Consider the following 16,272-nt stretch of genomic DNA (forward strand, 5'->3'; position numbering starts at 1 on the left):
TAGAATTAGGAATCAAGAATTTTATTTCATGGTATGAACATGCTCCAGGGACACAATATTGATATATATACAGTATAATGAATTAGCTTTAATAAAACAAGAAATAGTCAGAAATAAACAGAGTTAAAAAAAACAATAAACAGAAAGACAAATCATACAGACTAGCAGTTTTTCCCTCTATGCAGGCCTGGCTAAGCAGAACTGTGGAGAAAGGTGAAAGCTGGACATGTGCAGACAGTGTAGTCAGTAAAAGGCACTAAGGACCATTTCCCCTCCTCTTAAAGGATTAGGAACAAGTTAAATATTAAATAATTCATTTACACAAGATTAAGCAAAAATCTCATTGTTAAGGTCAATGTTCTGGAATGAGGAGAATCTTCTGCTAGCAAATGCAAAGATGAGCACACAGCCTATGTTATGTAAGATGAGTCCTGATAAATACCATAGAGCACATACTGACCTGCAACAAGAAAGGCTGTATTAAGCTCCTAAAAGTCCATATAAATCAAATCCTTTCCTTATTGAAACACATTATGTGCCCATTAGACATTCACAGATGGGCAAGGCTATAGAGAGAGCCCATGTGGTAAATCCACAAACCAAACTCCCTGGTTTTACAAGAAACTTCCCAGAACTTCAACAAAATACACCACTTAACAGGTGAGCCCAACTGACAGGGCACATGACCATGAGAGTGTTCCACCTTATTTAAAATCCTCTTACAGGGCAAATAATTTGTCCTCCAAGCCTCTAACAGGAGATAACAGGTTTCTCCAATCTGCCAATTAAAGGTGTGCAAGCAATTACTTATTGTTTACCCCTGCTCCAAAGCTCACTTAAACATGCAGAGTACCAAGGTTTTCAGCAGCAGGACTGTTATGTTCATTGTAAATCATATGCCTTTACGTTTGAAGTATTTTAAATATTTCGGTATTTTAAATGGAGTGCCATGGTTCACAGCAGTAGCTTGGAGTGACTGATACCTGTCAGGTAAAAGGATTTTCAATGGTATTTCTGAAAGCACAGCTCTGGTTTAACTGCTGCTAAACCAGATCATTCAATAAATGTTAGCACAAGATACAATACAAAAAGGAAACAGAAGTTATCCCTGGTTTTGAGACCAGGACAGACCACAGCTATGCATCTATCTGCTTGGATTCAGAACTGGAAGACTTTAAGCAGCATTTAAGCCATTTTCAGTCTGGATTTTTTGATGACAAATATGTATGTAATAAGAAACAATCCAACTCTATTCAAGCACATTTAAGATAAGTTCAGCTCTTCACAAGCAAAACCACCTACAGCTTTAATCAAGAAAGTTTCTGAGTATTTACCCCTAAATCCTAGGCTAGAGAAAACAAATGCTAGTGCTTTTATCTGTATGTTGTATGAATTCAGGTGACACTCCCCCCAATAGAGAGGGCAGCATGTTCTTCCAGGTCATGATCCTGAAAAAAAACCATTAAAAACACCAGGAAGAAGCTTACAACTTGTTTAGAATAGCACTGAATATATCCTTCAGAGCAAAATATGTCCTTACAAGACCAGTTTTAACTATTACAGATCCTGTCACAGACCCCAAGGTACCTCCAGATAACCATCATGACAGGAAGAAAGGTCCTTTAACTTCTTTCAGTACTTCACAGGAACATTCTGGTAAAAGCAGACATGGCTACTAGCAAGGACTCAGGGCATCTGAGGAGCTGCCTTGTTTCCTGTCACACTGAAGGACTCCATTGCTCCTGTCAGTAATCACAGCTTTTAATCCTCCAAGTAACACTAAGATGAGGTCACAGCTCATCCCCCCACCCTGCACAGAACTGCTGAGATACCCACAGCTGATGTGATGAGTCATAAAACACATGCAGTCTGAAGGAGATGCATTTTCTCTGTGACACAAAAGCAACATATTAAAGTGATACGTGTCTATTAGCAGCATAAATATCAAATAAAAAGAGCAGCCATCACAAATAAATGGTTATTATCAGAGACCAAAAATATTTTCTTCTCATCAGAGCATAGCCAGACATGTGCACAGTATACACAGGAACACAGCACCAGCTATGTCGGGGTATATTGTTCTAGGAAAAACTAATTCTGTTTTACTAAAGGAGAATCAAATTTATCCTCAGTGTAGAGCAGTGGCCCAGTGCCTTGTAGCCAGGGATGAGGAAACAGAGCCTCAGTGCTCACAGCCCCATGGCTGACACCAAGTCCTGGTGTTACAGCATCCTCCTTAACTCATCTCAGCTGTTCAGATTACAAAACTACTCACACAAAAGTACCAGCCCTGAAGCATAAAAAGCTACCAAAGACAGCCTTAAAAGAAGGAAAAAAGCTCTCTTCTGCCTTAATATCCAAGGTCTCATTCTCCACAGTGCCAGCAGATCACAAACAAACTGATAAAAATAAAAGAACTATTAGACACCCGTGGTCCCTTTTCAGAAATTTCATGACTTTTGTGGTTCACATTTTTCCTACCCAGCTACTTTCTCTATACAGGAAGACAGCAATAAGAAAAAAAGGACTGTGTATTCAACACATAACACAGTGTGTTAACAGCCACGGTGAGGAACATTAAATAAAAAGATTTGATGCTCTCAAAGGTTTGCAGCAACTACATTCAAACACAGATCAGTGCAACAGAGGACAACAGTGAAAGCTGCCAGTTATGTGCAAAGCAGGGCATAAGTCAGATTTACCAGCCTTAATTTCAGGATTTCATTAACTGTTTTGAACTAACACATCTAGCACTTAAACACACATCTAGAACCCTATTTTCTATACATTTCAACATGGATTACCAACTAGTTTCCCTGCACAACACATTTAATACATAGAATTTCACAACCATCAATCATACATACCAGTTTAATATTATGTTAATATAACATACAATATACAGGCAACTAAGGAAAAATACTTTTTTTAAAATAAAAAAATTATAGCCACGTCAAACTGTGCCATCTCTTGAATTCCATATTCTGGCCAAACCTTATACACTCACTGATTTTTACAGGAATTCTGACCAGGTCACACTACTGCAGCAGGGAATCAATGACAGCTCCTGGCTTGGCTGAACGTTTTCTGTTTGGAGAGCAGAAAGGAAAGGGAAAAACAACACCACACACACATCATTATGCTGTCTAGGAAAGACAGGGACCAGCCACAATTCAAGTCAAAACTACATGACATGACTTCTCCATAAGCAAAACCAACCAAACAAAAAGCACAAGAAAGCATATGCTGAAATCTCCCCCAACAGCCCCCTCGCTCCACTGGCACCACTGTTTGCACTGGCAATGTGCTACACTGTGTTATACTGGACCACAAAATGCAGCAAAATAAAGCAAGGAGCTGGAAGAGGAGAATGCCACAAAAGAACATCAGAAAATTCCCAGACAAGTCATTCTGGACAAGATCTAGTGCAGTAGAGATCTCAGCTTGGTTCTGTTACACCTGGCAACACTGAACTATATCATGCAAAAATTTTGTCCTTTGCCTTCTCATTAAGCAAATGTTTGAAGACTTGTGGCAAGTTTGCATATACAAACTCCAGCCTTCCCTTGGGTAAATCCCTCATTGCATATAAATACCCCAGAGCTCTTCACCTTCTACCCGTCTTGGGCCTGGATCTTCCTTTTGAAGTCCTTGGCCTCTCCAGCTTCATCAGAGATTGCCTCAAGCTTTCTTCAGTGTAAGCTAAGTAAACATGGGAAAGGTCCACTTCAAAGGGCTAGAAAAACACCAGAAAACCTTGTAAGACAAAGTCGTCAGAATAATTTTATACACTCATCAATGGTGCTTTCATGATACTACAAAGACTCATTTCTTCAAAAGAAAAGAAAATTTGGATTGGACAGTTTGGCTCTAAACACAGTATGGCAGTCTCATGCAGGACTTGGGCCTGTACAGTTCAATACATTAATTCAACCATCACTCACATCTTTCTCTTTTTTATCCAGGACAGGCGTCTGTTTCCTCATGTTGTTTCCTGTATATGCAACGCATTTCTGTAAGCAGAAAAAAGGTTTGTCAGTAAAGTCAACTGTGCATAGTAAAACTGACTACAGCTTCACCAGTTTCTTTCTGGGCTCAGTTAAACCCCTCAGAAGACCATACTAATGCTAGCTTGTACACAAGCCAGGCAACCACTCTTACCAGCTGCCACTCTCCTATGTCTTCGTTCCAGTGAACGTAGTTCTCAATCATTTCCTACAAAGAAGTCAGGACAGTAAGTGTTAGACATGCACAATCTATCCTCTAGGTGCAGTTTCCACAACATACATCCTAAGGCCTGGACAAGCTGCTTAAGAACAGTCTTGATCCCTTCCACGTTGTTCCTATCAGGACAGCTACATCCTGTGCAAAACCTCTCCCATTTATACTCTGAAGTCTACAGAAGGGAAAAATACCACTCCCAAATTGTAGGTACTGGAGAGCCCCCTAAACCATGGGGTTTCCATTATGCCAACACCATCAAGACAGCAGTAAGCAAACACTGTAATATGGAAAAAATTAAACCTAGAAAAAGAATTTCCCTTTTCCCATTAATCAGTGTGCATTATAGTTAAGCTCATTGTGAATTTTCTGTATACTGAAGTCACGAAGAATGTCAAAGACTTAAAAATCCAGTCTTTGTGTTAATACCAGACATTAGCAAGCACAACTTAAAGCTAGTGGAAAAAAAATAGATTTTGAACAGACCCACTGCATGGGCACACTGTGAATATACCAATTAACTATGTGGTCAATGTGTTTTTCTTATTTTTATAAGCCTTTAGGAAAACATGCTGCAAGAGAACTGAAATTGGCACAGCACAGCTCCTGCCTCAGGCTCAGGTGCTTTGCCTTCACCTGGTAGTCCTGAGGAATGAAGTTGTCTATGATGAGAATCTGAAGACGAAGCTCCCTGCTCAGCTGCCGAATGTTTTCCAGCAACCCTTCAATCTCTCTCTGATGCTCTTGCTGTAGATCTGCCATCTGAAAACAAAACAGGCTTTTGAGAGGCATCAGACTTATCTTAAGACATGGTAACAGCTTAAAGAGAACTGTTTTTTGTCTGTACGAGGTTTTTGGAAAACAAAAGCAAACTCTGGTTACTAGTACCAAAATATCTCTGAACAATAAATCCTCTGAAACATTTCAGCTCAGAGATGACTGAAAACAACATTAAGTTCTCAGTTTCATAAACCCAACACTGGCCTTCTGTCAATCCAAGCTGCTTCAGCTAAGACTAGATGAAGAGCATGAGACAAGTTGCATCACTGGCAAGGTTTCAAGGAAAATCTCTAATCCCAAAGACCAAATGCATTTTTTATGAAGCAGGAACTCCAGCTACCAGCCAAAGGATACACTGATCCAGTAACTGAGGATGAGGTAACAAGGACATCAGTCATAAAGGACAGGCAGCCCAGAGCAGAGAAGCCTTTGGGTTGCAGCAAAGCAGGACATGGGGCTGCCAACAAGCAACTTGCATTTTATTTCAGAAATAACCAGTGGTTTTCTTTGAAGTTCTTGTTATCTTAGGATCTCACAAATAACCCCTTCTCAGCCTGGCCAGGGGAAAAGCTCTACAACTGTTCTAAATGCTGTTCTAAAGCTCCAGTATTTTCAAATTATGTGAGCCAAATGGAAAGCACAGAAAGACATTTCTGAACCTACAGCACATTTTCCAGCATTACAAAGCTAAAGGCTTACCCTTCCCAGCTCTAGTGCCTCCCAGGATCTCTGGCTGAGGACTTTAGATACTAACCTCTGACTTTGCAGCCATAAGCATGGTCCAAACTTTCTTCAGTTTTTTGGTTTTGCCCTGTGCTTCCTCCTGGAGGTTGGTGTACTTCTCCTCGATGTCCAAGCGTTCTTGCTGTGGAAATTTAGCACAGATTCACACACACACACATTAACAAGCACAGAAACTCTGCAACAGCAGAACAAGAAGAACAAGAGGAAAAACTAGCTTGAACAAACAAAGCATTTGCAAAGAGCACAGAGCCCTGGCTGAGCCAGGATGGCTCAGACCTGCAGCAGTTGAACAGCCAATAAGTGGCCTGTGGAGGGGTGACTCTTCAATGCTTCCAGAGCAGAGCCACACCTGGGCAATATATTCTGGTGTCTCCTGCCATTGCTGTTAGCAGACAGCCACAGCAGATAACCTCACCTCCTTCTCCTCAAGCTCCTTGCGAAGCTGCTCTGCTCTCTTCCTTCGTTCCTCCAGTTCCATGTTTGATTCTTCTAAAAGCTTCTCTTGCTCCTCTGCTTTTGCCAGCAAGTCCACTCCTCCCACAATCACCTTTTTCTCTAATGCAGACAATTTCTCCAACAGGGACTGGTGCTCTTGCCTAGACAGACAGGTAGGTGTAAGACTTCCTGCCCTACTGTGCTCAGCAGGTATCAAGTCCAGCTTGGTTTTATAGCCCAGACAGCACTCACAGGGCTGGAAAAACTTGCCCTGCTGCTGAGGGTTTAAGTGGGGGTGAGGCAGTGCAAGTGAAAGCAGCAAATTCTCCAAGCTCCAGCTCCCACCACTTGCTCTCAAGCAGAGAAGTGCCTCCCACTGCAAGTCACCTCTGTGAGGGGCTGCAAGCACCCAATGACATCACCAGGCTGCTCTTTACCCTCTGCCCAAAAGGGCCCTGCCAGCACAGCAATGCCCAGAGGCAGCTGCTGAAATAGAGGGGAGTGAACAGAGATCAAGGCAGCTGCTGAAGTGCAAGCCAGGAATGCTGGCTGCTGCTGGAGCAGTCTATTTGCATAGGATGGTGTGACCTTAGCAGCTTTTCGGCTTCCGAATAGACTCCTACACCCAAAATTACATGCTTGTGACTGTGCTGCTGGAACCTGGCCTGTTACAGAACAGTACTGCTGCTCCTCACAGGTCCTGGGAGATTAGTTTACGTTTCTAGGCTGCTTTGCACAACTAAGTAAAGAAAATAAGCAGTGAAAGGATAAAAGTTTGTCTTTCCCATATACTCTACACTCTCAAAGAGGAGTAAGATCCTCTTTCACCTTGACAATAGCAAGGGGTGATGTTCACTTTCTATGAAGTTTGACAGGCACCTTACCATGCATCTCCAGATACTTGTATGATTAAGGAAGGAACAACCCACATGACCACACAAACTGCTCAGAGCACGGTACTCACTGAGCTTTGAGCAAGTCTTTTTCTCTCTTCTCCAGTTCAGCTCTGGCTTTATTTCTCTCTTCTTCTTCCATATCAAGCTTAGTTTCAAGAGCTTTTCTCTCCTCTTCAATCTTGGCTTGCATCTCTACCATCTTATCAGGGGAAACTTTCTTTTTGCCTTTGAAAGATACGGGGAAAACAAATTAGTTCACTGAAAAGTAAAATAACCTCTGTATCACAGCATTTTTCCCAAGTTCAGATTCAATCCTTGCATTTAACAAAAATTTCATTAGGTATCAGCTTCAAAATGGGAAAAACTTCAAAGCCCATTTTAACATTGGCCAGTTGTCACCAGCTCCTACTGAGCAGCAATGCTGTGTAACTATCACTGGAACTTAATGTCCCCAAAATATAAAACAAAAAACACTTGGAGAAGGAACACTGCCTGAAGAGAAACCCAATCTGGAAACCCTGATATTCTAACAATGCAGATCAGGCCACAGGAAGGAAAACACAAGACTGCTTTGACCTACAGATATAAAAGATAAGTTACCAAGAGTTACATACTCAAATTTCAGATTAGCATCTCTACCATTCCACTTATTCACCGCCCTCCTCGCAGGCTTACCTGTTCCAAAGTGGGCATGTAGATATTTTTAAAAACACACTACTATGGAAATAGAGAAATTCAGAAGATTCCTATGAAAACCAGCCAACTAAAGAAACTTCCTGATCATATTTGTCTATGCAACAGTGACTACCCACAGATTTGAAAGTACCAAGGTTGGCTCTGGCTTAATCAGCTGTGTCCTTACAACAGAACTACCACAGCAGCACACCAGGTCCATGTCTTGTAGGGCTACAAAGGGACTGGCCAGAGCACTCACTGAACCTACTGATCTCAAAAGCTGGTCCCAAATACCCCAAATTTGAAACAAAGTGTGAGGCTGCTGCTCCTGAAAGCCACTCTGCAAGTCTTGAGTCAATTTTCATTGCAATCCCAGGAGTGCCCAAGGCAGGCAAACAGAGACCCTGGGGGGTTATGTGGAATAAGAATGCATTTCCTCAAGTCCACAACTCCTAAATATCCATTTATTCACAAATGAAGCCATAGTTTTCTTGTTTTGCTTTTCCAGACGGGGAAAAAACCCCACCCTGTAGAATCCAGCTGTACTTGAAACTAACAGGAGCCACTGACTGCCACCTGACTGTTTTCATAGTGACATAAGGCACATGGTCAGAACACACTCAGGGAAGCTGTTCAGTAAAAGGCTTCTCCTCCTCCAGTCTTCAAGATATTCAGCTTCATTTATATACATGTATTTTGTTTATCATCATATATACATTATACACATACACACTCCAGCAAAGTGTAATGCATATGTAAACATGCATGCACATATTTTCACATTTGCATATATATTTATTCGTGTGCACAAGAACTTTAATTACTTTTGTTGCAATGCAAGGACTTCACTACTACAGCAAACATCTTCATCACCATCTGCTACACTTCAGAATCAGATAACGAGTGCTTCTTTCTGGGCTTGTGGTGCAAAAATCTCTCACTAATTAATCTTTGAGTAAGAAGCTTTCTGGAAGTGCTATACAGAGCTCATCGTATGAGATAAGCCAGATAAAGGCTTCTTACTATTAGGACACAGCCCTATATATTCTCAGTTTAGGAGAAAAAGGTGAAGTGAGGCAAGTTGTAAGATCTTTGACAAGCTTTGCACATGTAAGGAGGTGAAAATCAATTACACCAACCTGCTTGATCTTGCATTAAGAGGAAGTAGAAAGCAAATCGCAGAGAGGCAGCAAACACATAAAAAGAGGAGGAGAGAAAATGTTATTGCTTTGATCATTTTGGACAAAGATCATCAGCACCAGAACAAACAACAAATTTTATATTCATGTTTCTAGGGTAGAAAATATGAGATAATCATGACTAAAAACCCCTCTATTAGAGCAAACACTAATGCATCATGTTACTCTAAAGCAGAAAATGTGTCTGTACTTCAGAGTGCTTTGCAAATCCAGGATAATCTTCAACTCACTCTTGCATTCTGCCCATTCAATGCAATGCTGGATCTAAACACAACATTAGGAGCCAGCTGCAAGGATCATGACCTAAGAAACAATTAAAAGGGGTGGGTTTCTCCTTCAATTAACAAACTTAATGCTCCCCACACTCAAGACAGTCAATACTGCTATAATACCTATAAAATATTAGCATCTAGAATACATGTTCTAAGTTTTAACCAAGATTTCCAAGCCAAATCTTTGCAAGATACAAGACAATTGCACACATGGAGTCTCAACACAAGATTTCTCCATTTAATTACACAGGGGATTAGTAAGTTAATTTGCAGTAACTGGTGCTTCCATAGAGGTATAGAGCCACTTTTGGTTATTCAAGCAAGTGCAACAAAAAAAGGCAGAATAAGAAAGGGATAATGAAAGACACCACATGCAGAAGGGTCACACTAGAGGACAGTTAATATCCCAAACCACAAAAAGCTACACTTATCCCAATCGCCAAAAGCCCAGCACAACTTTCCCTACAGAAGTCTCCAAACCTGCAGAAGATGGACTCATCCACCTGCTGACACATCAGCAGTTTGCTATTAACTGTCCTCATCCAAATAAAACAGGTTCCAAGCAAGCTTTAAAGGAGCAGGATTGAAGCAATTGGAATTGCCAGGCTACAGTCATACGACCCACCAAAGGTGTCCCCTGGGTTGTGTTCCCTCTAACCCTGCTACTACCCTTCTCTGAGCTGAGGCTTTCCACTAACATCACTAGTGTAAAAGTGAGTGAACTACCCAGCAATACTCTCCACACAGGGAGAAGAGTGGAGTGCTTCTGTCCAGGATAAAACACCACCAGATCAAGTCCCCACAAGCCGAGTCCCAAAATGTGATTTGTTTCCTCAATCCTTATTGACTGTAGGGTTTTTACAAGCACAGTGACCTCTCTGCCCAGGAGCAGTCCAGACCTGCCTTACTACTAGACCAAAATCTGAATCTCCTGTTCCTCTGAACTAAGTCCACAGAGATCAAGAATTTAGTATTATGGGGTGCTTAAATCCCAATCACCAAGGATATTTTTTTAAGTATCTGCAAAAATAAAGCCCATCAACCAAGCATTGCCACATTTTCTTTGCATAAGCCTCATGCTGGTTGACTATTCTCCAATACTAGTTTTGAGAAGGCAGAGTACAATATAATATAGAATACATATCTAGCAGTCCTTTTTATTAATTCATATTGTAGCAATTCCCATTAAAAATTTAGCTCAGATTTTTTCCCTCCATTTTAAAAGGCACGTTTAACACAAGCTGCAAATTGGATTTTTTAACCTATTATTTCTCAATTACCTTTAAATCTTGCTCAAGCAGCCTACTACATTGTTTCCTATTCTCTCAGATATCTGGCTAACAATGTGCACATTAACTGTTTCAAACATGGAAGCAGCAAAGGAAAGGCATGCTTTAGCAGAGTTACAGCTGGAGGTTTATCTTTCCAACAGACAAAGCAGGGAAGAGTGCAACATTGCAAAATGGAGTGTGCAGATCATGGAAAGGCCAAAGCTTAAAGGACTTAAGAGCTCCCACTCACTAGTGAAGGACTTATCCAGAGGTTTCTCTATGACAGAGCATGTGGAGTCTGAACTACTGCTGCTGCTACTGCCTGGAAAACAGAAATGCGTCCCACAGAGAAACCCAGAGAGGAAGAAACATGCAGATGGGAAGTTAGTTCTAAAGGAAAGAAACCCAGAAGAGCCAGCAACCTACTTCAAAAAAGCACAAGCTCCCATTAGGAAGCACTTTCTAGGTTCCCTCCCACACTCAGCTTGCAAAGCCACCATTTCCCAGCACAAAACTGCATGCTCAGAAAGACATTTCAGTTAAAACCCATCTTAATCAGACTACAGCTTAAAACATGCCAAGGCAGCTTCCATTTCAAGCACAAACAGCAGAGAACACCATAGTGGAGAAGGCTGTGGATGTCTGCCATAGCAGAGGATTCAGTGACCATGAATCCTTTCCAGTCTTATACACATAGCCATGTGCAGTTCTCACTCTGGAAGGCAGAATCAGCTTACACAGGGACAGTCAGTGTGTACTCCTGTGAAGCAGCTCCCTTAGGGAACTTAACTAAAGTAACTTGTCTGGGAATGGAATAAGTCAGTTATTCACCCTCTACTCCTTCCAAGCAGCACTTTGAAGGTGGGTCTCCTCTTGGGAGGAGATTTGGGCAGGACATTTGGAGACAGTGGTCAAGCTTTCCACTTCTAGAAATAATCAAAAGTTTAAAATCACAACTATCACCAAAGGCATGGCAAAAATAATTTATGACTACTTGGACAGACACCAAAATGCAAAGAGTACATCTAAAAGCAGGAACAGTTTAACAGGAATTTTTTTCAACAGATGTGGATGCTTCAGGAAAGAAAGGCAGTCTGAATATCAAAATAAGTTTAGCAGAGAAGCTGAAAGTTGAGATGTAGCACTGGGCTTGATTTCTCCACTATCCACGAGGAATTACCAGCAGGGCTCCTGGAGAAGAGCAAGCTCCCAAGAAGTCACAACATCCCATGGTACACAGTGACCTGCAGTTCCAGGTTCAGCAACATCCCCTGGAGTTTAGATTATACACAGCAGTTTAACACTGATGTGAGAAAAAGGAAACTCCACCATGGGATTTTCAGACTGCTCCCAAAAAAAGCATGCATAGCTCCCATTAAGCTTTTCAGTTTGCACAAAGACATCCAAAGGTCAAGTTTTCCCTTTATCAACATAAAATAGGACACCAGAAGAGTCAGTTACTGAAGATCTGCAAGACAGATGAATCCTTTGCCTAAACCACAGCCAAAATTCCCCTCCAATCATACCCATGGCTATAAAAACCACACCTGCCTACAAATGATCTTTGGTGTTTTCTTCCTCCCACCTCCGTAAGCAGGGAAGTTCCACACCACCACAAGCCATACGCAGCCACCTTGCGGCACCCAGGGAGCCACCACAAAGGATGATGTCACGACAAGCACAGCTACCCAAGTGGAAGCAGGTACTACAGGTTTGGAGCTGTCCATCTGCAGATACTGCACCAAAGGGCTTCGTTTCTAGGAGAGGCATGATAATTGCAGCGGCATAGGGCATCTCTACAACTCCTCTTGTCCTGCCTGGCTCTGGCTACACTTCCTACCCCAGCTGGTGGGTAAGAGGAGAGTGGTGGCACTGACGGGAATCTCTACTGCCTTACCCCGCCGTTTCTTCCGCTTCTCCTCTCCAATCTCCCCATCTTCATCCTCCTCTTCAGAATCGCTGGTTTCAGAACCAGAGATCTCTTCCCCTAGAATAAAAGAGTGTGCTTTTATCAAAAGCTTTCCTTCACCTCCTATCAGCCTGTTACTCTGACAGCAGCATTTATCCAAACACAGCAGTATCTGACATCAGTTTATGAGAGTAGTTGCAGAAATCCTTAACTGTTGCACAAGCAGACAGCTTGCCATGCTCAGGAAACTTAAGGACAATCAAGATAAGCAACTGAATGCTGTGATGTCAGTGTGTATGTATTAAACTCAAGAGGCTACTTTTTACGGAAAATAGAGCATCTTTGCACAGTTGAAGCTATGAAGTTTTCCCAGCAGGATTCTACCATACCTTCTCTTCTACCTTACACTTCCATCTCAGAGGAATGAAAAAGGAAGAAGCATCACTGACCATTTCCTGCTTCTCCTGAATGGGGCAGACAACAAACACCAAGTAATACTGGAGTTACTGCTATGGCTGTTCTGTGAGTATCTCCAGAGAGATGTTGTGACATCTGGTACTGTTTAGCAAGCATCCCTTTAGCAGGGTCACTCCATATTGATGGACTAATAAGAGACATGAGTCTATGGTTTAAAAAGGCTTCTTGTTGCTCTACAGTGTTTAGAAATCCAGCTCCATAAATCTGGTTCAATTTTCCTCCTGATAAATGCATCCCTCCGCCCCAATCAGAGAAGCAGTGTGATCTGTTCTTACAGCTCAGTTTAATTCTCTATACAATGTCAGTTGTGCTTGATAGGGAAACCCAGGAAAACCTGGGCACACTGATCCCAGCTCAGATGCCACCACTCACCCTAGTGGCCAAGTGCCACCTAGTGGGAAAGATGGACCCCCACGAGCAGCCTTGGACACCTCTCCTGGCATCCAGCAGGGCAAACAAAACCAGAACACTGACCCGCACCAGCAGCCAACCTCATGTGATACATATTCAAGTGGCAAAAAATGTTCCCATTCAAACAGAACAAGCATCATGCACAGAAGAACACAAGGGGGAAGGAGAGTCTCACCTTCTTCCAGCTTTTTTTTAAGCTCTTCAATTTCTTTTTGGAACTGGCGGAGCATAGCATCCTTGGGATCCTCATTAATCCTGGCCTTGTTCTTTATGTTCTTGGCTCTGTTTGCATACCTGAGTGTGCTGATGGTCTCATCATAGTTGTAGTCTGCTGGTCCGATGTTTGCACACTGCAACACATGGAGATCAAGTTACTGGAGGACAGTGTCAGAGCCCAGCACAAGGCACTGCAGGAAGCCAGCCCCAGCTCTGACAGTCTCACACTGCTTCTCTTTCCCAAGCTTTCCTGCTGTTTCTACACTGAAGCCACTTCTGACTATCCAAGCACAGGTTCTGTTTGATCTTAGGCATGTGTGTACACATGTGCTGTGTTTAGAACCTCATCTATACAGAGGCAAAGAGAAAAGACAGAAAGAGATGCACACAGAAGGTTCACTAAGCTGCAAACAGCTTAGGATTAGTGAGGTAAATGCCAAGCTGTTCAAGTCACTATGCTATCCCTGCAAAAATGCAGCCCAATAGCTGGAACTGGAAAGGGCATCTCTTAGCTTACCATCATGGTTTTGGAGTTGCCCCCCAGGGAGTCCTGCAGCAGCCGTGTGAGTTTGGAGTTACGGTAGGGCACGTGGGTGCTCTTGCCATCCACCAGTGCGGAGATAACATTGCCCAGTGTGGAGAGAGAGAGGTTGATCTTAGTGGCTTCCTTCAGTCTCTGCCCTGTGGCTCCAGTTTTTGTCTGTCTTTCAGAGCCCTGCAAAGGGAACATGAAGCAGGAGTTAGAACACATCCTCTAATACATCTCCCTCCAAATGGAATCAGCTACACGTGAAATCTTGCTAGCAGCCACATCACTAACCACTTCATCCATTATTAGAGAACCTAGCTAAGTATCTCAGACATTGTTAAAGAGACAAGGCAAACAAGTCTTAACAGAAGCTTTCAGTGCCAGCAAATTCTGGATTGCTTAAAGCAATGCAGCTGGGAAAATAGAGATTCTCCTCCCCATGAACAAAAACGTTATGGGCAGTCAGTCAGCAGTTAAAAGACACCCCAACTGGAGCAGCCAACTGCCATCTATAGCCCTTCCTATCATCAGAACAAGAGCAAACAGCAACACTGCAATTATTTTAAGGAGTTGCATAGAGCATCCTATACACACATCACATGAATAAGTTAAAATGCATTCAAATAAGTTGAATGCCTTTAGTTTCACTTTTTCTGCATCTTCCCCAAAGAAAAGGTACCTCTGTGCAAACCTTGGGCTAAAGCCATGTTTTACCAGCACAATTACATTGGTTCAAAGCGTGACACTGAGGGAAGGAACCTGCAAGTGATGAATAACATAGTCACAACCCTCTGGAAAAACCTCAACAACTTAAACCAAATTCTTGCCAAAGAGCTGGCTGGTCCTACTCACAGCAAGATCAACGAGGTGCAGCTTGCCCATGCGCACGTGCATGTTGCCATCTACGCCCTTCTCACTGCACTCAATGGTGATAGTGAAGATGGCGTGCGAGCGAGAGCTGTGCTCGTTCATGTTTGTGGCACCAACAGAACCTTTTAATAGAGAAAAAAGCAGTGATGTCTTCAAAGTTAATCACATCATCCTCTAACTCTTCCTGCTCTCAGAGGAGACTCATTCCCACCTCTTTACCCAACCCTGTATTCCAGAAGATGGCAGAGGTATGCTCAGACTCAGCAGCAAAGTCTATTCTTGGGCACTGAAACTGCAGTACACTTCCAACCTGGACTAGGTCCTGCAGCCTGCTATAGCTCTAAGACTGCCAAGACCACCAACTGCCTTCATCTGTTTAAAGATCAATACCTTAAGGTCACACTAGATCCCTGAAACAGTTGTATTTTGGGAAATAAGAACACAGCAATCCATGCCAAGGGCAACAGTAATCAGAACTTTAAGTCATTCAATAATCTGAGCTTAACTAAGAAGTCTTCCAGAACACAAACTACCTCCCACTCACAGCTTAGGGCTGATGTTCATCCTGATCAGAACTGAAGTGGAAAAAGGACCAAGAGACACACAAGGAGTTCTGACAACACTGACTGCACTCACTGCATCCTTCCTTTGCTGATCCCCACTGGCACTGGCTGATGTGGGAAGCACAGCCCTCTTTACCTTCTTTACCTTTTGGCCCTGCACAAAAGAGGACTGGGAGGAGATACCCTTTGTGCTCTGTTCAGCCAAACACTCCTCCCAGCAACAGGACTAGGACCTCCTGCTGCAGTCTGGCAACCAGACATTTACTCTGTCTGAGCTATAAACCTGCCCACAGCAAGGCTACGTACGGTTCTTGTGGCCCAGAGTCATGATTCTGTCCATATCATCTGCATTGTTTACAACATAAGCTGAAAGGTCTTTGATATAAACTCCCACATCAGGTCTCTCTTTCACCTAAGAGAGAAACAGTTCAGACTAAGCATCCCTAGGAGATCCCCAATAGCAATTCTAGTAATACTGTAACCGTATAGTGGTTTACTCCTCCATTTTCTGGCTAGCACATAAAACACTCCACTTAGAATCAGAGCAGATAAGGAATAAAGACTCATGCATGACAATATGCTACAGCTTTCCTCTGAGGGAAAGACATGATTTTAAATCCCAGTCTCCAATTCTCAGGATTCCTGAGGGACCTTTGGGGTAGAACTGCAGGTATTAAACTGCCTCAGGTGGAACAGCTGATTCGTGCAGCTGACCAAGTGGAAGAGATTCAAAGAAGGCAGCAGTGACATCCAGCTATTGCATTGCAAAGGAAAGAGGACTGCTGAGGAGCCCAACCTCCCACT

The 16,272-nt window shown here is 42.7% G+C and overlaps 1 protein-coding gene across 2 annotated transcripts in view; it reads right to left on the bottom strand.

Moving 5' to 3' along the window:
- KIF3A (kinesin family member 3A) overlaps positions 1–16,272 on the bottom strand; it is a 19,145-nt gene continuing 2,873 nt past the window's right edge. Inside the window, exons 5-19 of one of the 2 annotated variants that reach the window (XM_021549553.2) lie at positions 15,775–15,880; positions 14,888–15,027; positions 14,024–14,221; positions 13,466–13,640; positions 12,391–12,480; positions 10,744–10,815; positions 8,891–8,899; positions 7,145–7,301; positions 6,161–6,341; positions 5,756–5,866; positions 4,858–4,983; positions 4,162–4,215; positions 3,945–4,013; positions 3,612–3,736; positions 1–3,087 (exon numbers count right to left, since the gene is read on the bottom strand). In XM_021549553.2, the coding sequence (XP_021405228.1) occupies positions 3,039–3,087; positions 3,612–3,736; positions 3,945–4,013; positions 4,162–4,215; positions 4,858–4,983; positions 5,756–5,866; positions 6,161–6,341; positions 7,145–7,301; positions 8,891–8,899; positions 10,744–10,815; positions 12,391–12,480; positions 13,466–13,640; positions 14,024–14,221; positions 14,888–15,027; positions 15,775–15,880 (1,662 nt within the window). In that variant the 3' untranslated portion in view covers positions 1–3,038. The remainder of the gene's footprint in view (positions 3,088–3,611; positions 3,737–3,944; positions 4,014–4,161; positions 4,216–4,857; positions 4,984–5,755; positions 5,867–6,160; positions 6,342–7,144; positions 7,302–8,890; positions 8,900–10,743; positions 10,816–12,390; positions 12,481–13,465; positions 13,641–14,023; positions 14,222–14,887; positions 15,028–15,774; positions 15,881–16,272) is intronic. The other variant, XM_031506001.2, reaches the window with a different exon arrangement.

This window comes from Lonchura striata, chromosome 15 (genome assembly GCF_046129695.1).
Source record: "Lonchura striata isolate bLonStr1 chromosome 15, bLonStr1.mat, whole genome shotgun sequence".
NCBI classification, from domain to species: domain Eukaryota; kingdom Metazoa; phylum Chordata; class Aves; order Passeriformes; family Estrildidae; genus Lonchura; species Lonchura striata.